The following is a 26,566-nucleotide window of genomic DNA, read 5'->3' on the forward strand; positions in this document are numbered from 1 at the left end:
TAGAAGAGAGAGAGAGTAGAAGAGAATAGAGAGAGAGAGTGGAAGAGAATAGAGAGAGAGAGAGAGAGAGAGAGAGAGAGACCAAATAGAGAGAGAAAAGACTGATAAACAAGATTTAGTGAAGGGACAGCAGACACCAGAATGAGACAAGCATCTCATTACAGCAGTCTTCCTGGACCTTAGTAATCACTCACTGATACTCTATCACATTGTAACAGTGTATCAAACCCTATAACCCAGGTGAAAGAGAACCAGACCACATTCATGGAACCCTGAATATGGCATAAATCGAATTGAGCGATTTATACACCACAGAAAGACATGGTGCAAAATCGTCAGGATCTGAAAATGGAGGGCGAGGCAAGTTCATGGAAATTGTGAATCATACCTGATTGTGCCTTTTTTACCATAAGGTACCATGGTAGCCCAGTAGGGTACCATGGTAAAGCAGGCCACAGTTTAGCCCTCCAGCCCTATTTTCACCTGGGAGGTTCTGTTTCCTCTTGTACCACGCACCGTCCAGAGGGGACTTCTCTTCCGCGTTCTCATCCTCCTCCGCCAGCAGCACCTCCTCTGGAACAGGAGAGGACAGGGTTATACACCACGACACACACACACGGGCGCGCACAAAGGAAACACACAATTACACATACACACACATACACACACCAACTGTACATACTGTACCTGTGAATACCTGTCACCATCCTAACAACATAAACTGAGTAAATCAAACATTATGAACACCTTCCACCCCCCAAATGATAACCAATTGTCAGGTAAGACTAAATCAACAATTTAATCAACATATTGTGTTCCTTCGAAGAAGTGGAGGTGAGCCTGACCTGCCTTGCATATCCACTCCAGGTACCCCGTCAGCTCTCTCTCTATCTGCTGCTGTCTCCTCAGCTTCAGAAAGTCCTGCCTCTTCTCCACACGCTCTCTCTCTTTGGCAAACTCCCTGCGAACACACACGCACGCACAGAAACACACAGACACACACCCTTTAAACTGACATGTTAATACACTGGTTCATTTCTGTGTTCCACATCGACGGGCCGGTAGATGAGCAGGTCGAGAGTTTCGAGATCCTCGGTGTCGTGAAGAAGGCACAACAATGCCTCTTCCCCCTCAGGAGGCTGAAAAGATTTGTCATGGGCCATCAGATCCTCTAATAGTTCTACAGCTGCAGCATTTAGAGCATCTTGACTGGCTGTATCACAGCTTGGTATGGAAACTGCTTGGCATCCGACCGCTAGGCGCTACATAGGGTGCTACATAGGGTGGTGCGTACGGCCCAGTACATCACTAGGTTCGAGCTCCCCACCATCCAGGAAGGCCCTAGAAATTGTCAAAGACTCCAGCCACCCAAGTCATAGACTGTTCTCTCTGCTACTGCACGGCAAGCAGCACCAATGCACCAAGTCTGGAATCAACAGGACCCTGAACAGCTTCTTCCCAAAATAGTTAGCTAAATAGTTAACCAATAGCTACCCTGACTATCTGCACTAACAATTTTTGCTCGGTCATTCTATAAATAATGGGGCCAATGTGTGACATTGGAATCAACATTTCCACATGTGTACTTAGAGGAATAATACCAGTGAATATATGCAAAATTGACCCATAACTCCACCTATACAATACCATAGCCCTAGGACTATACACCTTTTAAGTGGAGTTCATACAGACATTGGCAAGTCAAATTGAAGGACTTTTCCAAGCACTTGTTGGTAATTTTCAGGGACCTCATGTTTTACAATTGTATAATTTATATAATTGTACATAAGGCCTAATATGATGACGTCAGTGATCTTCAGGTCGGCGCTCTAGAAAGAGGCCCGAGTTCCCGACTTGCAATTCCGAGTTCAATGTTCAAAATGTATTTTCCCAATCAGAGCTCGTTTTTCTCCCAGTTCCCAGTTGTCTTAAACTCACTGAAGTCAGATTTCCCATTTGACTTAATTTTATCTGTGGCCAATGGCCTCGAGCCTTCTTGGATGGGGACTGTCCCCATGAGTGACAGAACACTGAGCCAATCACGGCGCAACTAGAGAACATTACCCAATCACGGCGTATTTGGGGGCTTTACCAACTTTCCGCTGGCTGCCCCACCACTACAGAATGCACTGAGCTAGACTGAAATACCTGCATTTCGGAGCTGACTCAAGAAAGCAAAAAAGAAAACACGTTTGTGTCGTGACTTTACTTTCATTAATCTCATGACTGTAATTTATTTATTATTTTATTTATTATTTATTTATAATTCACTACGTTTAATTATTACCAGATTAAATGAATCATGAAACAATTAACTCATTAGGATTTGGGGCTCCATGGAATAAGTTGTTGAACCTCTTAAGGATCGGCCCCGTTTTTTCAATTTTCGCCTAAAATGACATACCTAAATCTAACTGCCTGTATCTCAAGCGCCGAAGCAAGGATATGCATTTTCTTGGTACCATTTGAAAGGAAGCACTTTGAAGTTTGTGGAAATGTGAAAGGAATGTAGGGGAATATAACACGTTAGATTTCGTAAAAGATAACACAAAGACAAAACCCTTTTTTGTATTTTTTTTTGTACCATCATCTTTGAAATGCAAGAGTAAGGCCATAATGTATTACTCCATCCCAGGTGCAATTTAGATATTGGCCACTAGAAGGCAGTAGTGTATGTGCAAAGTTTTAGTCTGATCCAATGAAACATTGTATTTCTGTTCAAAATGTTGCATCAAGCCTGCCCAAATGTACCTAATTTGTTTATTAATAACTTTTCATGTTCAAAACTGTGCACTCTCCTCAAACAATAGCATGGTATTCTTTTACTGTAATAGCTACTGTAAATTGGACAGTGCAGTTAGATTAACAAGAATTGAAGCATTCTGCCAATATCAGATATGTCTATGTCCTGGGAAATGTTCTTGTTACTTACAACCTCATGCTAATCGCATTAGCCTACATTAGCTCAACCGTTCCACAGGGGATCCACCCATCCTGAAGAAGTATTAACTAAATAACAACAGGATAACATACACACTTAATACATGAGACAAAGGTTCCAAGCAGACTTTTACAATATGGTGGCTTTCAACACCACGACATGGAGAGGGAGAGATACATTTTTTTTTATCGTCGATACATTTCAGAACCATTCTCACATGAATCATATAGTTTGCACATGAACCACGCCTGTTATGAATAAGAAATCATGAATGTATTTAAGTGTGGGTGCCTTTGATCGTTGTGCAGTCCTGAACAGAACTACAGAGTTCACTCTGATCCATTTACTCCAAAAGCTGTTTTTTTGAAGATAAGCTAGCCAGCCGGGCCAATGGCTGGCTTGTGATTTGGGTAGCAGCATGGTTTGAAGAGCGAGACATTTTACTCAGGACAGCTAATCAGCTGTACCAGTGATTGTCTGAGAGGGGAGTTTGTCGCCTCTTCCTCTTCGTGTTGGTATTCAGGATTCGGACCACGATGGACATGAGCTGCAGCTCGCCGTCTCTCTGGTCTAAAATAAGGTGAGTTTATTTATTCACCTAGTGTTGAGGTTCAAAGTTACAACCATTTGAAACATGTATCTACCGCCTCATGTTTCCTGGTCTAATGTTAATTTCATTGGCAATGCTTTTTATGCCGTCAAAAGGGGATTGTTCCATCAGTCTGACACGCTCTCTGACCTCATTCAGGGAGTGGCTACTTACAATGAACAGTTTATAGGAGATAGATTCTCTAATTCCTCCGAAAATCACATTCATATCTTAACAAACATACTTTCATTGTGTTTTATATGCACAACGGATTGGATGGAAACTTGACAGATAAAGGGGTTATACTTTCCAAGTTACAGTATTTCGTCCATACAATTTTTTATGACATAACAAAATTAAAACTAATACAGTGGAGAGAAAAAGTATGTGAACCATTTGGAATTACCTGGATTTCTGCATAAATTGGTCATCAAATTTGATCTGATCTTCATCTAAGTCACAACAATAGACAAGCAGTGTGCTTAAACTAATATTGCTGAACTTAAACAGTTTTGTAAAGAGGAATGGTCCAAAATTCCTCCTGACCGTTGTGCAGGTCTGATCAGCAACTACAGAAAATGTTTGGTTGAGGTTATTGCTGCCAAAAGAGGGTCAAACAGTTATTAAATCCAAGGGTTCAAATCCTTTTTACAACCTACACTGTGAATGCTTAAATGATGTATTCAATATAGACATGAAAACGTATAATTGTTTATGTGTTATTTAATTAAGCAAACTGTGTGTGTCTATTGTTGTGACCTAGATGAAGATCAGATCAAATGTTATGACCAATTTATGCTGAAATCCAAGTATTTCCAAAGGGTTCACAAACTTTTTCTTGGCACTGTATGACATTAGTTTTCTATAGCTTCCAACTGACCATTCCCCACATGGTTATGTTAGAAATATTGTTCCAGTATCCCCTTTTGATCGTGTTAGAGTTTCGGCGGGAAAACTGTCTTTGAAACACAAAAACACAAACACATTCCAAAGCCATTCCTTCACCAAACTTTACAGTTGGCAATATGCATTCAGGCAGGCAGCATTCTGCTGGCATCTGCCAAACCCAGATTTGTCCGTCAGACTGCCAGATGGAGAAAAGTGAGTCATCACTCCAGAGAACACGTTTCCCCTGCTCCAGAGTCCAATGGCTGAGAGCTTAATACCACTCAGCCGATGCTTTGCTTTGTGCATGGTGATCTTAGGCTTGTGTGCGGCTGCACGGCCATGAAACCCATTTTATGAAGCTCCCGATTGTGCTGACGTTGCTACCAGAGGCAGTTTGGAACTTGGTCAGTGTTAAAACTGAGACGGTCTCGTTAAGTGATCTTGTGGCTTTACGTGCTTCACGGCTGAGCCATTGTTGTTTCTAGACTTTTCCGCTTCACAATAACGGCACTTACAGATGACCGGGACAGCTCTAGCAGGGCAGAAGATTTACAAACTGACTTGTTGGAAAGGTGGCATCCTATGAAGGTGCCACGTTGAATGTTACTGAGCTTTTCAGTAAGGCCTTTCTACTGCCAATGTTTGTCTATGGAGATTGCATGGTGGTGTGCTCGATTTTATACACCTGGCAGCAATTGGTGTGGATGAAATAGCAGAATCCACTCATTTGAATGGGTGTCTACATACACTATTTATACAAAAGTATCTACCTCAATTACCTCGTACCCCTACACATCGCCTCGTACTGATATCCTGTGTATATAGCCAAGTTATTGTGGATTGTGGATCCACTCATTGTGGATTTATTCCTTGTGTTATTATTTTTCCATTATTTATATATTTTTCTCTCTGCATTGGTGGGATGTGCCCGTAAGTAAGCATTTCACTGTTAGTCTAAACCTGTTGTTTAAGAAAGCATATGACAAGTAAAATGTGATTTGATTTGATTCCTCTCCTCTCTGGGAGTGACCTTCACTTCAGAGGGCTTTAGTTCACCAGACCACCACACACACACACACCCACTGTAGAGGAGACCGGTGCAGCACGTGCAGCAGGGTTATGAAAGGACTCTTTGAAGGGCCAAACACACAGAGAAACAGACAAAGAGAAAGACACAGCCGTGTGTCTCACTGTTAAAGCGTGGGTGTGGATTAGGTCAGCTCACAGATAAAAGGGTTACACAACTATTTAAATGTGCTCACACACACACATGGACCCACGCACACACCAACTCATTCCTTAGGCCCAGATAAAGTTCTAGTTACCCATAGGAACCCAGTTGTCTCTAGACTAATGACAATATCCATGGAATTATTCCCTTTTCTTCCGACTGGCTGTTCGAATCCTGTTGAGACTGTCCCGGTGTGTGTAAAAGAGTGTGTTTCCCTGTCAGACAATGGGCTGGACAGACCACTGAGCTCAAAGAGAAGATCCAGGGACATTTTGATGAAAGGCAAACACAGGCCATTTTAAAAACTCAGGGGAGACAGAGAGAGAGACAGTGACAGAGGAAGAAAGGGGCAAAGGAAGATAAAGATAAAGAACGGGAGGGAGGGAGGAAAAGAGAGAAGAGTGAAAAGAGAAAAGAGGAAAAGAGAGAAGAGTTGGGAGAGTGATGACCAATCTATCAACAGAATTCTATTTGAGCTATTTTCATTGTCATTTCAGTTAAGATGCATTTCCTGTCAGTATGCAGAATTTAAAATAAATGTGGTATCATGTGGTATCAACAGTATCATATTATGATGTTCCCCAAGTGTGCCACTGTCTACACAATGCCATATCTCTCTTAGCTCAAGCACTTGAGTGATGGCTGAGATTCTACTGTGGTAAGCTGGGGAATGTCAGAGCGGGGGAGGCTGAGGCAGAGTCATTGGGTTCACGAAGGACAGAAGAGATGGAGAAGCAAATGAGAGGAGAGAGGGATAAAGATATCATTAGAGTGCTGAGTCACACACACACAGACAGTCTGTTTACAGCTAGCGTGGGGACACTTTCAAAATCCTATTTTCCTTAACCCTTAACCCTAAACCTAACCCGAACTCATACTTTTAACCTAACCTTAACCCTAACCCCTAACACTAATTCTAACCCTAAACCCCCTAGAAATAGCATTTGACCTCATGGGGACTAACAAAATGTCCCCAGTTGGTCAAAAAAAAAAATTGTTTACTATTCTTCTGGTTCCCAAAAGAATAGTTAAACACGTCCACACACGCACGCACACACACACACACACACACACACACACACACACACACACACACACACACACACACACACACACACACACACACACACACACACACACACACACACACACACACACACACACACACACACACACACACACACACACACACACACACACACACACACACACAGAGGGGAACTAGCCATTCACTGAATAGGAGCTCAGGCTTCCCAGAACACATAAATACAGCACCTGACCAGAGACACTACGATGCTCTCAACAGAGGGCTGGTGGGAGACAGCGTGTGTATGTTTCAGACAAAACGTTAGTATGTGTGTGTGAATAATGCACACAGCGTTAAAAGAGGGAGAGAGAGAAACAGGAAAGAAGACAGTGAGAGAGCGGGAAAGAGACAACAAAAGAGAGCGAATGTTGACCCAGACTTAGCGTTGCTGGGGAGGGGATGGAAGTGGATTCCAATAGGCTTTTCATTAAGATAAAGAGAAGCCTCAGCTCTCTCCATATTTACACAGCTATTCCAACGGAAGGCGGGTCATTTCATTATGGTAATGCATGCTGTCCCTGTAAATTCACATCTCTTTAAGGGGAAGCTCGCCCACTCAGGCTTTCAGGCTTTCAGCCTGAGTGGGCTCCGCTCAGCCATTCCACTGGAGACACAGGATTACACACACACACACATACACACATATATATACAGCGCATTCAGAAATATTCAGACCCCTTGACTTTTTCCACATTTTGTTACGTTTCAGCCTCATTCAAAAATTAATTAAATAGTTTTTTCCCCCTCATCAATCTACACACAATAACCAATAATGACAAAGAAAAACAAGTTTTTAGAAATGTTTGATAATTTATTTAAAAAAACAACAACAAACATATCACATTTACATAAGGATTCAGACCCTTTTGAAGCCCTTTTGGCAGCGATTACAGCCTCGAATCTTCTTGGGTAAGACGCTACAAGCTTCTGTCTCAACCTCTGTCAGGTTGGATGGGGAGCGTTGCTGCACAGCTATTTTCATGTCTCTCCAGAGATGTTCGATCAGTTTCAAGTTTGGGCCCTGGCTGGGCCACTCATGGACATTCAGAGACTTGTCCCGAAGCCAGTCCTGCGTTGCCTTGGTTGTGTGCTTAGGGTGTGCTTGGGTCGTGCTTGGGTCGTTGTGCTGTTGGAAGGTGAACCTTCGCCCCAATCTAAGCTCCTGAGTGCTCTGGAGCAGGTTTTCATCAAGGATCTCTCCGTGCTTCGCTCCATTCATCTTTCCCTGGATCCTGACTAGTCTCCCAGTCCATGCCGCTGACAAACATCCCCACAGCATGATGCTGCCACCACCATGCTTCACCGGAGGGATGGTGCCAGGTTTCCTCCAGACGGAACGCTTGGCATTCAGGCCAAAGAGTTCAATCTTGGTTTCATTCTCATGGTCTGAGAGTCCTTTAGGTGCCTTTTGGCAAACTCAAAGCAGGCTGTCATGTGCATTTTACTGAGGAGTGTCTTCCATCTGGCCACTCTACCATATCCAGGACTGATTGGTGGAGTGCTGCAAAGATGGTTGTCCTTCTTGAATGTTATCCCATCTCCACAGAGGAGCTCTGGAGCTATATCAGAGTGACCATCGGGTTCCATTTAAGAATGATGGAGGCCACTGTGTTCTTGGGGACATTCAATGGTTCAGAAATGTTTTGGTACCTTCACCCAGATCTGTGCTTCGACACAATCCTGTCTCGGAGCTCTACGGACAATTCCTTCGAACTCATGGCTTGGTTTTTGCTCTGACATGCATTGTCAACTGTGGGACCTTATATAGACAGGTGTGTGCCTTTCCAAATCATGTCCAATCAATTTAATTTACCATCGGTGGACTCCAATCAAGTTGTAGAAACATATCATGGATGATCAATGGAAACAGAATGCAGCTTAGCTCAATTTCGAGTCTCATAGCAAAAGGTTCTGAATACTTATGTAAATAAGGCATAGTTTTTTTATTGTTCATAAATTTGCAACAAAAAAAACAACCTGTTTTTGCGTTGTTCTTACAGGGTACTGTGTAAATTGATTTAAAAAAAATTGAATCCATTTTAGAATAAGGCTGTAAGGTAACAAAACGTGGAAAAAGGGAAAGGATCTGAATACTTCCGAATGCACTGTATATATATGTCACAATTTCTGCCGAAGTCGGCTCCTCTCCTTGTTCGAGCAGAGTTCGGCAGTCGACGTCACCGGCTTTCTAGCCATCGCCGCTCCATTTTTCCATTGTTCCATTTGTTTTGTCTTGTTCCCTGCACACCTGGTTTTCATTCCCTAATCATGTACGTATTCCTCTGTTCCCCTCCATGACTTTGCGTAAAATTGTTTTGTTACATGTCCGTGTGTACGCGCCAGGCTGGGTTTTTTCCCCATTATTACGTGGCTTTTCACGAGGGATGTTTATTGTAAAACATTTGCTCAATTTTTGAGACTTTTTTGCGCATAGCACTTTTACCTTTGCCTGGAGGTTTTGACACAGTCTGTCTGTTTTATTAGCCTCTGCCTTAATAAAGTGTGTGCCTGTTCACAACTCTCTGCTTTCCTGCACCTGACTTCTCCACCAGTAGCGCACACCGTGACAATATATATATATATATATATATATATACATACACACTTACTGGCCAGTTTATTAGGTACACCACCCCATTCACGAAAATGGAACACTCCTACAGACAGTGAGTCACATGGCCATGGCTTGCTATATAAAGCAGGCAGACAGGCATCGAGGCATTCAGTTACTGATCGATTGAATGTTAGAATGGCAAAACAAGTGACCTAAGCGACTTTGAGCGTGGTATGATCATGGGTGCCAGGCATGCCGGATTCAGTATCTCAGAAACCAGCCAGGTCACCTGTGATACAAGTCCGTATCCGACGTCCGTCCATGTCTGAGGATGTCGGGAGATTACGTAGAAACCGGCAACAGCGAGCGCTGTTACCTTCAAGTAGATTTTTGTTTTGCTAGGGCATTGTAGACGGGAATGGTGGATGGGCGTAAGCATGTTCGAATCCAGCGACAGAAAGTTGTTTTTGAGATTTTTGTTTTAACTTCGATATAGGGGGCGCTCTTTTAATTTTTGGATGAAAAATGTTCCCTTTTTAAACAAGATATTTTGTCACGAAAAGATGCTCGACTATGCATATAATTGACTTCTTTGGAAAGAAAACACTCTGACGTTTCCAAAACTGCAAAGATATTGTCTGCGAGTGCCACAGAACTGATGTTACAGGCGAAACCCAGATAGGAGGAGCTAGGAGTCAGCTTACGTTTTCCACGTTTTCCCCAAGGTGTCTACAGCATTGTGACGTATTTGTAGGAATATCATTGGAAGATTGACCATAAGAGACTACATCTACCAGGTGGTCGCTTGGTGTCCTCCGTTGCAATTATTGCGTAATCTCCAGCTGCAGTATTTTTCCGTTTGCTTCTGATGAGAAGCCAACTGCCACCACTGAAAGATTATCGAATAGATATGTGAAAAACACCTTGAGGATGGATTCTAAACAACGTTTGCCATGTTTCTGTCGATATCATGGAGCTCATTTGGAAAAAAGTTTGGCGTTGTAAGTGACTGCATTTTCCGGTCTTTTTCTTAGCCAAACGTGATGAACAAAACGGAGCTATTTCGTCTACACAAATAATATTTTTGGAAAAAATGAACATTTGCTATCTAACTAAGAGTCTCGTCATTGAAAACATCCGAAGTTCTTCAAAGGTAAATGATTTTATTTGAATGCTTTTCTTGTTTTTGTGAAAATGTTGCCTGCTGAATGCTAGGCTTAATGCTATGCTAGGCTATCAATACTCTTACACAAATGCTTGTGTAGCTTTCGTTGAAAAGCACATTTTGAAAATCTGAGATGACAGTGTTGTTAACAAAAGGCTAAGCTTGTGTTTGAATATATTTATTTCATTTCATTTGCGATTTTCATGAATAGGAAACCTTGCGTTATGGTAATGAGCTTGAGGCTATGATTACGCTCCCGGATACGGGATTGCTCGACGCTAGAGGTTAAACCTATCCCAAACCTTAACCCTTACCATAACCATTCAGAGTTAATCCCTAAACGTAATATTAAACACACATTTGACTTTTGGAACAACTTTGAAACTTGATGTTTAAGAAACATAGATGAATGTCTAATGCTGATGTAAGACTGAGAGCTAGTTGTAGAAACGGTCGCCCTCCTGGGCTTTTCACGCAGTGTCTAGGATTTACCGAGAATGGTGCCACAAACAAAAAACATCTAGTCAGCGGCAGTCCTGTGGGGGAAAGCAGCTCATTGATGAGGGAGGTCAAAGGAAAATGGCAAAAATCATGCCAGCTATCAGGAGGGCCACAAACAGACAAATAATGGCGCAGTACAACAGTGATGTGTTGACCAGCATCTCGGAACGCACAACTCGTTGATCCATGTCACAGATGGGCTATTTCAGCAGACGAACACACCACTCCTATCAGCAAAAAACAAGAATAAGTGGCTCCAGTGGGCCCCCGATCACAAACACTGGGCAATTGAGGAGTGGAAAAACATCACCAGGAACATCACAGCGAACTCAGTTACTTGAGTAGCCTGCTCAGTCCCCAGACATTAGCCTAATAGAGCATCTTTGGTATGAGATAGAATTGGCTGTTGGCAGCATGAATGTCCCATCGTCCAATCTGCAGCAACTGCGTGATACCATTGCGTCAGCTGTGGAATGTTTCCGACACCTTGTAGAATGTCCCGAAGAAGTCAGGTTGTTCTGGAGTCAAATGGATGTCGGACCCGGTACTAGATGGGTGTGCCTAACAAACTGACCAGTGAGTGTATATACAGTGCATTCGAAAGTACTCAGACCCCTTGACCTTTTCCACATTTTGTTACGTTAAAGCCTTATTCTAAAATGGATGTAATATTTTTTTCCTTATCAGTCGACACACAATACCCCATAATGACAAAGTGAAAAGAGGTTTTTAGAAATGTTTGCACATTTATAGAAATATTGAAAACCCTAGATGCAGTTGCACCCCTAGCTCCCTGGTATACAGAAAATACCCGAGCTCTGAAGCAAGCTTCCAGAAAATTGGAACGGAAATGGCGCCACACCAAACTGGAAGTCTTCCGACTAGCTTGGAAAGACAGTACCGTGCAGTATCGAAGAGCCCTTACTGCTACTCGATCATCCTATTTTTCCAACTTAATTGAGGAAAATAAGAACAATCCGAAATTCCTTTTTTGATACTGTCGCAAAGCTAACTAAAAAACAGCATTCCCCAAGAGAGGATGGCTTTCACATCAGTAGTAATACATTCATGAACTTATTTGAGGAAAATATGATTGTTAGAAAGCAAATTACGGAATCCTCTTTAAATCTGTGTATTCCTTCAAAGCTCAGTTGTCCTGAGTCTGCACAACTCTGCCAGGACCTAGGATCAAGAGAGACACTCAAGTGTTTTAGTACTCTATCTATTGACACAATGGTGAAAATAATCATGGCCTCTTAACCTTCAAGCTGCATACTGGACCCTATTCCAACTAAACTACTGAAAGAGCTGCTTGCTGTGCTTGGCCCTCATATGATGAACATAATAAACGGCTCTCTATCCACCGGATGTGTACCAAACTCATTAAAAGTGGCAGTAATAAAGCCTTTCTTGAAAAAGCCAAACCTTGACCCAGAAAATATAAAAAACTATCGGCCTATATCGAATCTTCCATTCCTCTCAAATTTTTTTGAAAAGGCTGTTGCGCAGCAACTCACTGCCTTCCTGAAGACAAACAATGTATACGAAATGCTTCAGTCTGGTTTTAGACCCCATCATAGCACTGAGACTGCACTTGTGAAGGTGGTAAATGACCATTTAATGGCATCAGACCGAGGCTTTGCATCTGTCCTCGTGCTCCTAAACCTTAGTGCTGCTTTTGATACCATCGATCACCACATTCTTTTGGAGAGATTGGAAACCCAAATTGGTCTACAGGGACAAGTTCTGGCCCGGTTTAGATCTTATCTGTCGGAAAGATATCAGCTTGTCTTTGTGAATGGTTTGTCCTCTGACAAATCAACTGTAAATTTCGGTATTCCTCAAGGTTCCGTTTTAGGACCACTATTGTTTTCACTATATATTTTCCCTCTTGGGGATGCAATTCGAAAACACAATGTTAACTTTCACTGCTTTGCAGATGACACACAGCTGTACATTTCAATTGCCCTCGCTAGAAGCCAGTGTTTCAGACATAAGGAAGTGGATGGCTGCAAACTTTCTACTTTTAAACTCGGACAAAACAGAGATATGTTCTAGGTCCCAAGAAACAAAGAGATTTTCTGTTGAATCTGACAATTAATCTTAATGGTTGTACAGTCGTCTCAAATAAAACTGTGAAGGACCTCGGCGTTACTCTGGACCCTGATCTCTCTTTTGACGAACATATCAAGACTGTTTCAAGGACAGCTTTTTTCCATCTACGTAACACTGCAAAAATCAGAAACTTTCTGTACAAAAATTATGCAGCAAAATTAATCCATGCTCTTGTTACTTCTAGGTTAGACTGCTGCAATGCTCTACTTTCCGGCTACCCGGATAAAGCACTAAATAAACTTCAGTTAGTGCTAAATACGGCTGCTAGAATCCTGACTAGATCCAAAATATTTGATCATATTACTCCAGTGCTAGCCTCCCTACACTGGCTTCCTGTCAAGGCAAAGGCTGATTTCAAGGTTTTACTGCTAACCTACAAAGCATTACATGGGCTTGCTCCTACCTATCTCTCTGATTTGGTCCTGCCGTACATATCTACACGTACGCTACGGTCATAAAACGCAGGCCTCCTAATGGTCCCTAGAATTTCTAAGCAAACAGCTGGAGGCAGGGCTTTCTCCTATAGAGCTCCATTTTTATGGAATGGTCTGCCTACCCATGTGAGAGGCGCAAACTTGGTCTCAACCTTTAAGTCTTTACTGAAGACTCATCTCTTCAGTGGGTCATATGATTGAGTGTAGTCTGGCTCAAGAGTGTGAAGGTGAATGGAAAGGCTCTGGAGCAACGAACCGCCCTTGCTGTCTCTGCCTGGCCGGTTCCCCTCCCTCCACTGGGATTATCTGCCTCTAACCCTATTACAGGGGCTGAGTCACTGGCTTAATGGTGCTCTTTCATGCCGTCCCTAGGAGGGGTGCGTCACTTGAGTGGGTTGAGTCACTGATGTGATCTTCCTGTCTGGGTTGGTGCCCCCCCTTGGGTTGTGCCGTGGTGGAGATCTTTGTGGGCTATACTCAGCCTTGTCTCAGGATGGTAAGTTGGTGGTTGAAGATATCCCTCTAGTGGTGTGGGGGCTGTGCTTTGGAAAAGTGGGTGGGGTTATATCCTTCCTGTTTGGCCCTGTCCGGGGGTATCATCGGATGGGGCCACAGTGTCTCCTGACCCCTCCTGTCTCAGCCTCCAGTATTTATGCTGCAGTAGTTTATGTGTCGGGGGGCTAGGGTCAGTTTGTTAGGGTCAGTTTGTTATATCTGGAGTACTTATCCTGTCTTATCCAGTGTCCTATGTGAATTGAAGTATGCTCTCTCTAATTCTCTCTTTCTATCTCTCAGAGGACCTGAGCCCTAGGACCATGCCTCAGGACTACCTGGCATGATGACTCCTTGCTGTCCCCAGTCCACCTGGTCGTGCTGCTGCTCCAGTTTCAACTGTTCTACCTGTGATAATTATTATTTGACCATGCTGGTCATTTATCAACATTTGAACATCTTGGCCATGTTCTGTTATAATCTCCACCCGGCACCGCCAGAAGAGGACTGGCCACCCCTCATAGCCTGGTTCTGTAATGGTTTTCTTGAGGTGAAGTAGAGGCGGACCAAAACTCAGCATGGTTGTTATTCATGGTTCTTTAATGAAGAAACTACACATGAACAAACTAACAAAACAATAAACGTGAGAAAACCTAAGCAGCCTATCTGGTGAGAACAAACACAAAGACAGGAACAATCACCCACAAAACACTCAAAGAATATGGCTCCCTAAATATGGTTCCCAATCAGAGACAACGATAAACACCTGCCTCTGATTGAGAACCACTCCAGACAGCCATAGACTATGCTAGATACCCCCACTAAGCCACAAACCCAATACCTAACAAAACCCCAAGACAAAACACACCACATAAAAAACCCATGTCACACCCTGGCCTGACCAAAATAGTAAAGATAACACAAAATACTAAGACCAGGACGTGACAGGTTCCTCTCTAGGTTTCTTCCTAGGTTTTGGCCTTTCTAGGGAGTTTTTCCTAGCCACCGTGCTTCTGCACCTGCATTGCTTGCTGTTTGGGGTTTTAGGCTGGGTTTCTGTACAGCACTTTGAGATATCAGCTGATGTACGAAGGGCTATATAAATAAATTTCATTTGATTTTGATTTGAAAACAAAAATACCTTATTTAGATAAGTATTAAGTATTAAGACCCTTTGCTATGAGACTCGAAATTGAGCTCAGGTGCATCATGTTTCCATTGATCATCATTGAGATGTTTCTACAACTTAATTGGTATATTCAGTTGATTGGACATTCAGTTGAAGGTCCCATAGTTGACAGTGCATGTCAGAGCAAAAACCAAGCAGGATCGTGTAAAGGCACGGATCTGGGGAAGGGTACCAAAAAATGTCTGCAGCATTGAAGGTCCCCAATAACCTAATGGCCTCCAACATTCTTAAATAGAAGACATTTGGAACTACCAAGACTCCTCCTAGAGCTGGCCTCCCGGCCAAACTGAGCCATCGGGGGAGAAGGGCCTTGGTCAGGGAGGTGACCAAGAACCCGATTGTCACTCTAACAGAGCTCCAGAGTTCCTCTGTGGAGATGGGAAAACCTTCCAGAAGGACAACTATATCTGCAGCACTCCACCGATCAGGCCTTTATGGTAGAGTGGCCAGACGGAAGCCACTCCTCAGTAAAATGCACATGACAGCCCACTTGGAGTTTGCCAAAAGGCACCTGTAGTACTCTCAGACAATGAAAAACAAGATTCTCTGGTCTGATATATCCAAGATGGAACTCTTTGGCCTGAATGCCAAGCGTCACATCTGGAGGAAACCTGGCACCATCCCTCCGGTGAAGCATGGTGGTGGCAGCATCATGCTGAGGGGATGTTTGTCAGTGGCAGGGACTGGGAGACTAGTCAGGATCGAGGGAAAGATGAACAGAGCAAAGTACAGAGAGATCCTTGATGAAAACCTGCTCCAGAGCACTCAGGACCTCAGACTGGGGCGAAGGTGCACCTTTCAACAGGACAACTGCCCTAAGCACACAGCCAAGACAATGCAGGACTGGCTTCAGAACAAGTCTCTGAATGTCCTTGAGTGGCCCAGCCAGAGCCTGGACTTGAACCCAATTAAACATCTCTGGAGAGACCTGAAAATAGCTGTGCAGCATCACTCCCCGTCCAACCTGACAGAGCTTGAGAGGATCTGGAGAGAAGAATGAGAGAAACTCCCCAAATACAGATGTGCCAAGCTTGTAGCGTCATACCCAAGAAGACTCAAGACTGTAATCTCTGCCAAAGGTGCTTCAATAAAGTACTGAGTATAGGGTCTGAACACTTATGTAAATGTAATATTTCAGATTTCTTTTTTTTTTTTATCTAAAAATCTGTTTTGCTTTGTCATAATTGGTTATTGGGGGAGAAAAACAATGTAACACATTTTAGAATAAGGCTGTAACGTAACAAATTGTGGAAAAAGTCAAGGGGTCTGAATAATTTCCAAATGCACTGTACATGAGCACAAGCACACACACGTACACGCACATTTTATCCCCACAAACACCTCCCCCACTACTTACCCTGTCAATAGAGTGGTTCAGTATAGGGGAACGTGGCTCTAGTTGTCATCCTGTCCTAGCTAATAAAAAGGGTGGTTTGTATGTTAAGTGAAGTCCATGCCTCCCTATAGACCCTATGTCTACAACCGTAGGAATACAGTATGTCTTGGGTGTGAGTGAATGTGTGAGTGAGTGAGAGTGTGAGTGACTGCGTGTTTGTGTGTGTGTGTGTCTTCGGTCAGACTTACCCTGATAAGACACCCAGGACCAGGTTGAGCATGAAGAAGGATCCGATGATGATGAGGGGGATGAAGTAGAGCCAGTTCCAGGTGTTCCCCGAGGCATCATTGGCCTGCACACACACGTACACACACGCACACATTCAGAGAGAGAAAGAGAAACAAAGCCATATAAGTAAAAGCAAGGTTTATCAGGTGTCCTCAAATGTTTGCAGTTGGTCAACGTACAATATCTGCTTGACGGATTTACTATACTTGTGACTGTCGTTGTGGACTTGGATTAGTTTCAGGCTAATTTGTGTAACAGCTCTTGGTAGCGGTCTTGCTAATTTGTGGGAGTGTTGTATTGTAGGGGGTGTTTTCTTCACCTCTGCCAGGCAATCACCAATCAGTGCTGGGAGGTGTGTTTGGAGATTTTCTCTTATTATTATTTACCTATTTATTTTCAATGACAGCCTAGGAACAGTGAGTTAACTTCCTTGAACAGGGGCAGAATGACAGATTTTTACCTTGCCAGCTCAGTGACTCGATCCTGCAACCTTTCGGTTACTAGTCCAAAGCTCTAACCACTAACCTACCAGCCCCTCTTCGCCTCCTCTCTCGCCTGTCCAGAGCTTGTCCACTCAAGCTTAACATTGTTGTCATCTATCGTCCACCAGGTGCCCTTGGAGAGTTCCTCAATAAGCTTGACACCTTGATGAGCTCATTTCCTGATGATGGCTCACCACTCGTACTGGACGACTTTAACCTCCCAACGCATGACTTCAATTCATTTCTTTCCATCTCTTTCTTTTCACTCCTGTCCTCTTATGACCTCCTTCTTTTCCAGTCACAAGGCAGGCAATACGTTTAACCTCATCTTGACCAGAGGCTGTTCTACTAAGCTCACTGCAACACCCCCCATGCCTCTGATCAATACTTTGTTTCCTTTTCTCTCCATCTCTCCTCAAACCCTCCCCACTCAGCCCCTACCCAGATTGGTATGCGCTGCCAGAATCTTCGCTCTCTCTCTCCCGCTACTCTGTCCTCTTCGGTCCTATCCTCTCTTCTATTTGGTAAATCCTTCTCCCTCCTCTCTCCTGACTCTGCCATTTCGACCCTACTCTCCTCCCTTTCTGTATCCTTTGACTCTCATTTTTCCCTTTCCGGCCCGACCTTCGCTTCCCACTCGGTAGCTGAGTGACTCACTGCATGTTAACATAACAGGGCTGCGGGCAGCTGAGATGAAATGAGGAAACAGAAACTTCTGGAGGACCTATCATCCATCCACTCCCTCCTCTCTACCTTCTCTTCCTCTCTATCCACTGCTAAAGCTGCTTTCTATCACGCTACATTTTAAGCTTCCGCTTCCAACCCAACCCTGGGAAACTCCTCTCTACTTTTTCTTCTCTGCCTAATCCTCCAGCCCCTCCCTGTCTGCGGACGACTTTGTCAACCACTTTAAAAAAAGGTTGACGACATCTGCTTGTCATTCACTCAGACTACAGAATCCACTGGTCCAACTACCCTACGCCTTGACCTCTTTCAATCTCCAGATGAAATCTTGCGACGAACTGCTCACTTGACCCCATCCCCTCCTCCCTTCTCCAGACCATCTCTGGAGACCTTCTCCCATTCCTCATATCCCTCATCAACTCATCCTTGACAACTGTCTTCCCTGACCCTCAGGCTGCAAGAAGGCCAGAGTTGCTCCCCTCCACAAAAAAAAAATATATCAATCGACCCCTCTGATATCAAAAACATCTTTCTTTTCTTTCCAAAACACTGTGCTGTCTCTGACCAACTCTCTCAATACATCTCTCAGAAGGATTTTCTTGACCCTAACCAGACAGGCTTCAAGACAGCCTACTAAACTGAGACCGCTCTCATCTGTGTCACAGAGGCTCTCCCCTCTGCCAAAGTTGACTCTCTCTCCTCTGTTCTCATTCTCTTAGATCGATCTGCAGCCTTCGACACCATGACACGTCAGATCCTCCTCTCCACCCTCTGGGGGTTGGGCGTCTCAGGCTCTGCACACTCCTGGATTGCATCCTGCCTGACAGGTCGCTCCTAAACAGGTGGCGTGGAGAAGATCTGTGTCTTCACCACATACTCTCATGTTTCATGTGGACCCCAGGAAGTGTAGTTGATGCTTTTGCAGTGGCTAATTGGGATCCTAATAAATACCAATAACATACCCCACCGCTAGCACTGACTTTGCGGATAAATACTTTCTTGGGGGAAAATGTACTTGACACAATTGTGATGTCGCAACCTATTTTAAGATTAATGCTGTAATTGTAAATCGCTCTGGATAAGAGCGTCTGCTAAATGACTGAAATGCATGCCTATCTTGTCTGTCGGTCTGTCTCACTGTCTGTCTCCTCTGTCTGTCTGCCTGAGAAAGCAGCTGTTTAATTCGGACCCATTCACAATCTAGCAAGGCACTAATCTTTCTAGCGTCACTGAACTCACAGGTATGTACTGGTACAACACGATACAGTAGATCACTTGACTCTAATCCAACTAGGCATGCTGTAGTGTTACACACGTATTTCATTCCATGTTGACTTACATTTATGTGTCTGCAAGAACCTGGAATTTGAACCACCCATGAGCTCTCCGTGAAATGGTAACTTTTTACATTAAGGTCGCTTAGTGAACCATTATAAACCGTTTGTATAGAGTTTACTTACCATGTATTAATCATTGTTCCTACCTTTGTAAATGTCAATAATCCATCTCTAAATAGTCATGTACGCATTTATGAATACTGTTGTAATGAAACTGCCTTTTTCATCAGCATGCTAGGTCAGCTAATGCTAAAGCAGCCCATTGGATTCCAACACTTTCCGGCAGCAACTCGCCCCAGTGATAGGCGTCGCATTTTCACAGAATCCAATGGGCTGTTTTAGCATCAGCTAGCTGAGCATGCTGACAAAAAAGGCAATTTAAGGACAATAGTGTTTATAATAGGGACCTTAATATAATTAGTTACCCATGAAATAACTGCATCATAATTCTCTGTGCACATCCCAAATGACACCCCATTCCCTATATAAAAAGTAATCCCTAAAGTAGTACACTATATTGGGAATAGGGTGCCATTTGAGACAGCCTTAGATTGTGCATAGGCAGAGAATATCAGTATTGCAGTGGGTAACCTGCAGTATTGACATTGGCCTGAGATTCGTTTATAAAATCATTACTATCAATCACACCAGTTCAGGTGCCCTCTCTAACCTCCTAAAATATCCTGAATCAATCCTACTCTCCATAGTTGGCCATAGGGTGAGGACTCCATTGATTAGAAAAAATAATAATAACACCTATTGACCAACAGCTTGTACTGGCCAATTAAGGGAAGTTGGCAGCGGAAGAGGCTGGCTTAACAGAAATAATTAACAGCTCAGTCATTAACCCATAGGGACCTTGTTCGTAACCTGATCAGAACACATTCATGAATGCTAATGATCCATAGAGGCGCAGTAACACACACACACACACACACACACACACACACACACACACACACACACATTATGTCCTACCGTCTCCCTCAGCTGTCACTGTCTCAGCTCACACACAGGATAAATGGCCAGCATCAGCCTCTGTGTTTCGCCTTGCTTTAGCATCCATCAATCCCTTTGTCTCTCTATCGCTTTAACTTCTCTCTCACTCTGTCATTATCTCTCTAGCTTAGCTTTGTCTCTCCATCTCTCCGTCTTTCACTGTCTCATTTTCTCCCCCAGCCTCTCTGGGGACTGTAGATGTAGGAAAGTGAAAATTAGGTAAAAAGACACACTGTTACGGTAGCTTTGCAAATGCAATGTCAGCTGCAGAGGTAGAAAGCTTTCTTTCCCTGCATTTTCATCCAACCAGACCGAATTGAAGTGAGGATTCTGAATATTTTGAAACAATGAAGTCTGAAAATAATAATGCCTCCAGTCACCATTTTAGTCCAAATGGGCAATTTTTCGGCACTGCCTCACCAAGATTGTTCAAATTTTAACAGGCCACCTATCAAAGCAAGGTTAACAGGTTACCTATCAAAGCAAAACCAAGCATCTTTAGGGAGATACAAGGTTCTGTTGTGACTTTTTAATTTGCTACCGTTGTTTCTGTTCACACACAGAGCTGTTGTTGGAAGTCTCCTCGGTTGAGGTGAGACCAGGTAGAACTATCTCTCTAAGGCGCAGCCAGGTAATTCATCACCCTAAACTGCATGCTCACAACAAGAACACTCACAGTGGATAAAAGGCCATGTAGGAGGGTAAACACACATTGTAGAACACAGTGTAGGGTGATGTTATCATTAGTGTCATAACACTGTACACAAAACCCTGATTCAGCAGTGGAATGGTTGACATATTAAAATGAACCTGTGGTGCTTCATGGCTGATATTTATACTGGGTGACATCTATACATGGCTGATACTATAACGACTCCTCTCTCCTCTCACATAAAATTGATTTGCATCGTACTTTGTGCATGTACAAAGAGGTAGATACTGTATATACAGTCACATCTGAAATGATCGGCAGCCTTGATAAAGATGAGTAAAAAATACTTTGTCAAATAAATACAAATACTGAGCTCAATTTTTTGGGGAAATTATCTTATTTTATAGTAGAAACTTGATATCATTCGGTCTGCGCTCATGGACTGCCCTCTTCAATTCAAACCACAGGTTTTCCGGAGACTGAGAAACATGGTGAAGCCCCAAAATTGCCCTCGCTAGAAGCATGTGTTTCAGACATAAGGAAGTGGATGGCTGCAAACTTTCTACTTTTAAACTCGGACAAAACAGAGATGCTTGTTCTAGGTCCCAAGAAACAAAGAGATCTTCTGTTGAATCTGACATTTAATCTTAATGGTTGTACAGTCGTCTCAAATAAAACTGTGAAGGACCTCGGCGTTACACTGGACCCTGATCTCTCTTTTGACGAACATATCAAGACTGTTTCAAGGACAGCTTTTTTCCATCTACGTAACACTGCAAAAATCAGAAACTTTCTGTACAAAAATTATGCAGCAAAATTAATCCATGCTCTTGTTACTTCTAGGTTAGACTACTGCAATGCTCTACTTTCCGGCTACCCGGATAAAACACTAAATAAACTTCAGTTAGTGCTAAATACGGCTGATAGAATCCTAACTAGAACCAAAATATTTGATCATATTACTCCAGTGCTAGCCTCCCTACACTGGCTTCCTGTCAAGGCAAGGGCTGATGTCAAGGTTTTACTGCTAACCTACAAAGCATTACATGGGCTTGCTCCTACCTATCTCTCTGATTTGGTCCTGCCGTACATACCTACACGTACGCTACGGTCACAAGATGCAGGCCTCCTAATTGTCCCTAGAATTTCTAAGCAAACAGCTGGAGGCAGGGCTTTCTCCTGCCTACCCATGTGAGAGATGCAAACTCGGTCTCAACCTTTAAGTCTTTACTGAAGACTCATCTCTTCAGTGGGTCATATGATTGAGTGTAGTCTGGTCCAGGAGTGTGAAGGTGAACGGAAAGGCTCTGGAGCAACGAACCACCCTTGCTGTCTCTGCCTGGCCGGTTCCCCTCTTTCCACTGGGATTCTCTGCCTCTAACCCTATTACAGGGGCTGAGTCACTGGCTTACTAGGGCTCTTTCATACCGTCCTTAGGAGAGGTGCGTCACTTGAGTGGGTTGAGTCACTGACGTGATCTTCCTGTTTGGGTTGGCGCAAACCCTTGGGTTGTGCCGTGGCGGAGATCTTTGTGGGCTATACTCGGCCTTGTCTCAGGATGGTAAGTTGGTGGTTGAAGATATCCCTCTAGTGGTGTGGGGGCTGTGCTTTGGCAAAGTGGGTGTGGTTATATCCTTCCTGTTTGGCCCTGTCTGGGAGTGTCATCGGATGGGGCCACAGTGTCTCCTGACCCCTCCTGTCTCAGCCTCCAGTATTTATGCTGCAGTAGTTTATGTTTCGGGGGGCTAGGGTCAGTTTGTTATATCTGGAGTACTTCTCCTGTCCTATCCGGTGTCCTGTGTGAATTTTAGTATGCTCTCCCTAATTCTCTCTTTCTCTCTTTTGTTTTCTCTCTCGGAGGACCTGAGCCCTAGGACCATGCCTCAGGACTACCTAACATGATGACTCCTTGCTGTCCCCAGTCCACCTGGCCGTGCTGCTGCTCCAGTTTCAACTGTTCTGCCTGTGATTATTGTTATTTGACCATGCTGGTCATTTATGAACATTTGAACATCTTTTCCATATTCTGTTATAATCTCCACCCGGCACAGCCAGAAGAGGACTGGCCACCCCACATAGCCTGGTTCCTCTCTGGGTTTCTTCCTAGGTTTTGGCCTTTCTAGGGAGTTTTTCCTAGCCACTGTGCTTCTACACCTGCATTACTTGCTGTTTGGGGTGTTAGGCTCGGTTTCTGTACAGGACTTTGAGATATCAGCTGATGTACGAAGGGCTATATAAATACATTTGATTTGATTTGATTTGAGATGGTCATTGCAAAATGTTTATTTTGTGGTTAATTAACAATTTAGTTGTGGATTTTGATGTGTTCTTGGGGTCATTATCTTGCTGGAAAATGCCCTTGCGTCCAAGTTTCAGCCTCCTGGCAGAGGGGACCAGGTTTTTGGCTAAAATGTTCTGGTACTTGGTAGAGTTCACAATGCTGTTGACCTTTACAAGGGCATCAGAACAAGTGGAAGAAAACAGCCCCATAACATCAAAGATCCACCACCACATTGATGTACATGATTTATCGGCCTCCTAAGCTCAACTCTGACTTCATTTCTGAACTATCTGAGCTACTAACACTCCTGAGCCCCTTGTGCCCTGCTATGCTGGCGCTTGGAGATTTCAACATGCAGTATATGTCGACTCCTCTGACTGCATTCTCTCTACTGGCCTGGCTGATATCCTGGACAACTTTGGACTCCAACAGCATGTGGACTTTTCCACCCACAACAAAGGCCATACACTGGACCTGGTCTGTACCTCAGGCGTGGATCTGGCAAAACTGGATGGAATGTGTCAGGGCTGTCTGAGCACAAACCCATCACCTTCAACCTAGATATTCCTCTACCCACTTGACACAAAACTGTAAACACAGCCCAGCTTACTGAATCTATCTCCAAACTGCCAGTTGGTGACGCTGTGGCTTAATAATACTCCATACTGGATTAAGTTGTTCCTTTGAAAACCTGTCTGGTGTCTTTCTCCAAATCTTCTCCCTGGTACACTGAGGACCTATGCTCTCCCAAAGCAACTGGACATCGTCTAGAAAACTTGGCTAACTGTACATGTTGAAGATGTATGAGCAACATCAGAAAGACAAAGACTATAAACAGGTCTTAAATGCAGATCAGACAACCTGTAACTCCCAACTGATTAGCAACGGCAGTGCTCATCCAATCTGTGAACAATTCTGCTACCTCAGCCTCCCCAGAAGAGTGCAATCAATACCTTTGTTTCTTCCAAAGCAAAATTGAAAACATCAATAACACCCTTTTGTCCTCTTCAGCCCCTGTAGTTGATATGCCTAGTCCTCCACTCCCTGAGTCATGGTTCGCCACCTTCACCACAGTCACTGCAGCTGATGTAACCAAGCTGGTTTGGACAATGAGGCCCACCACTTGTTAATTTGACCCAATCACCACCTTCCTTGTCAAGACCTGCTTACCTGCTCTGGAGCCTTTCTTCACAGAAATCATCAACAAGTCCCTCACCACTGGATGTGTCCCTCCTCAGGTCAAACTCGCTGCAGTCACACCAGTACTCAAAAAGCCTTGATCTGACCATGACAATCTCCAGAACTACAGGCCTATCTCCAACCTGCCCTTCCCGAGTAAGCTCCTTGAATGTCCTGTGTCTATAAAACTCCAACACCATCTGGCCAACCTACTAGAGCCCATCCAGTTGGGTTTCAGAACTAGACACAGCACAGAGACTGACCGGGTAAGGGTCACCAATGACCTCATGAATGCAAACTCTGGAACTGCCAGCATTCTCATACTGCTGGACATCAGTGCAGCATTTGACACGGTCATCCATGCCATTCTGCTGGACTGTATGAAGAAGCTCCTGGGCCTGTCAGACACTGTCCTGGACTGGTTCTTGTCCTATCTCACTGATCGCTCCCAGATTGTAGCCCCCGGACCTAGTAGGTCAGACACAGTGGTGGTCCACCAGGAGTCCCTCAAGGCACAGACCTAGGGCCACTACTATTTTGTATCTACATGCTTCCACTGGGAAACATCTCGAGGAAACATGGACTGGTCTTTCACCTTTATTCTGACGAAACTCAGCTATATGTCTCCACTGCCACTGCCACTGCCAATGCCATTGCACTCCTGGTCAGTTGCCTGCAGGACATCAAAGTGTGGATGCAGCTGAGTTTCCTGCAGTTAAACAACATCAGCAGCTACAGCCTCAATATTGATGGTGTCAAGGTCCAGTGAGGTTCGCAACCTGGATGTGATACTTGATAGTTAGCTCTCGTTTGAGGCCGACATCAAAAGTGTGACCAAAGTTTAATTGTTACATCTACAGAATTTGACCTTGCCTGCATCTGAGCGACTTATCTGAGCCTTTATCTCATCCCATTTGGACCAGTGGAGGCTCCTCAGAGGAGAAAGGGGAGGACGATCCTCCTCACTGAATTTCATAAAAGAGAGAGTCAATGTGCGGGGGCACCAGTTAGTTGAGGTAGTATGTACATGTAGATAAAGTTATTGAGGTGACTATGCATAGATGACAACAACAGAGAGTAGATCTGTGGATCTATTGGGGTGGTATGCAAATTGGAGTGGGTCTAGGGTTTCTGGGATAATGGTGTTGATGTGAGCCATGACCAGCCTTTCAAAGCACTTCATGGCTACAGACTTGAGTGTTACGGGTTGGTAGTCATTTAGGCAGGTTACCTTAGTGTTCTTGGGCACAGGCACTATGATGGTCTGCTTAAAACATGTTGGTATTACAGACTCAGACAGGGAGAGGTTGGTCAGCACATGCTTGCAGTACACGTCCTGGTAATCCGTCGGGACCTGCGGCCTTGTGAATGTTGACCTGTTTAAAGGTATTACTCACATGCGCTGCGAAGAGAGTGATCACACAGTCTTCCGGAACAGCTGGTGCTCTCATGCATGTTTCAGTGTTATTTACCTTGAAGCAAGCATAGAAGTAGTTTAGCTCGTCTGGTAGGCTCGTGTCACTGGGAAACTCTCGGCTGTGCTTCCCTTTGTAGTCTGTAATGGTTTGCAAGCCCTGCCATATCGGACGAGTGTCAGAGCCGGTGTAGGACGATTGGATCTTAGTCCTATATTGATGCTTGCCTGTTTGATGGTTCGGCGGATGGCATTGCGATATTTCTTATAAGCTTCCGGGTTAGAGTCTCGCTCCTTGAAAGCGGCAGCTCTAGCCTTTAGCTCAGTGCGGATGCTGCCTGTAATCCATGGCTTCTGGTTGGGGTATGTACGTATGGTCACTTTGGGAAGGACATCATCAATGCACTTATTGATGAAGCCAATGACTGATGTGGCGTACTCCTCAATGCCATCGGAGGAATCCCGGAACATATTCCAGTCTGTTCTAGCAAAACAGTCCTGTAGCTTAGCATCTGCTTCATCTGACCACTTTTGTATTGATCTAGTCATTGGTGCTTCCTGCTTTAATTTTTGCTTGTAAGCAGGAATCAGGAGGATAGAATTATGGTCAGATTTGCCAAATGGAGGGCAAGGGAGAGCTTTGTATGCATCTCTGTGTTTGGAGTACAGGTGGTCCAGAGTTATTTTCCTCTGGTTGCACATTTAACGTACTGATAGAAAATTGCTAA

The 26,566-nt window shown here is 44.0% G+C and overlaps 1 protein-coding gene across 1 annotated transcript in view; it reads right to left on the reverse strand.

Annotated features, from left to right (window-relative positions):
• Positions 1 to 26,566, reverse strand: part of cacna1bb (calcium voltage-gated channel subunit alpha1 Bb) — a 214,443-nt gene that overhangs the window by 86,065 nt on the left and 101,812 nt on the right. The window contains exons 7-9 of the mRNA XM_090227038.1: positions 16,771 to 16,874; positions 846 to 961; positions 484 to 573 (exon numbers count right to left, since the gene is read on the reverse strand). Of these exons, the coding sequence (XP_090083164.1) occupies positions 484 to 573; positions 846 to 961; positions 16,771 to 16,874 (310 nt within the window). The remainder of the gene's footprint in view (positions 1 to 483; positions 574 to 845; positions 962 to 16,770; positions 16,875 to 26,566) is intronic.

This window comes from Oncorhynchus mykiss, chromosome 29 (genome assembly GCF_057628025.1).
Source record: "Oncorhynchus mykiss isolate SJ-2025 chromosome 29, ASM5762802v1, whole genome shotgun sequence".
In the NCBI taxonomy this organism is placed as follows: Eukaryota; Metazoa; Chordata; class Actinopteri; order Salmoniformes; family Salmonidae; genus Oncorhynchus; species Oncorhynchus mykiss.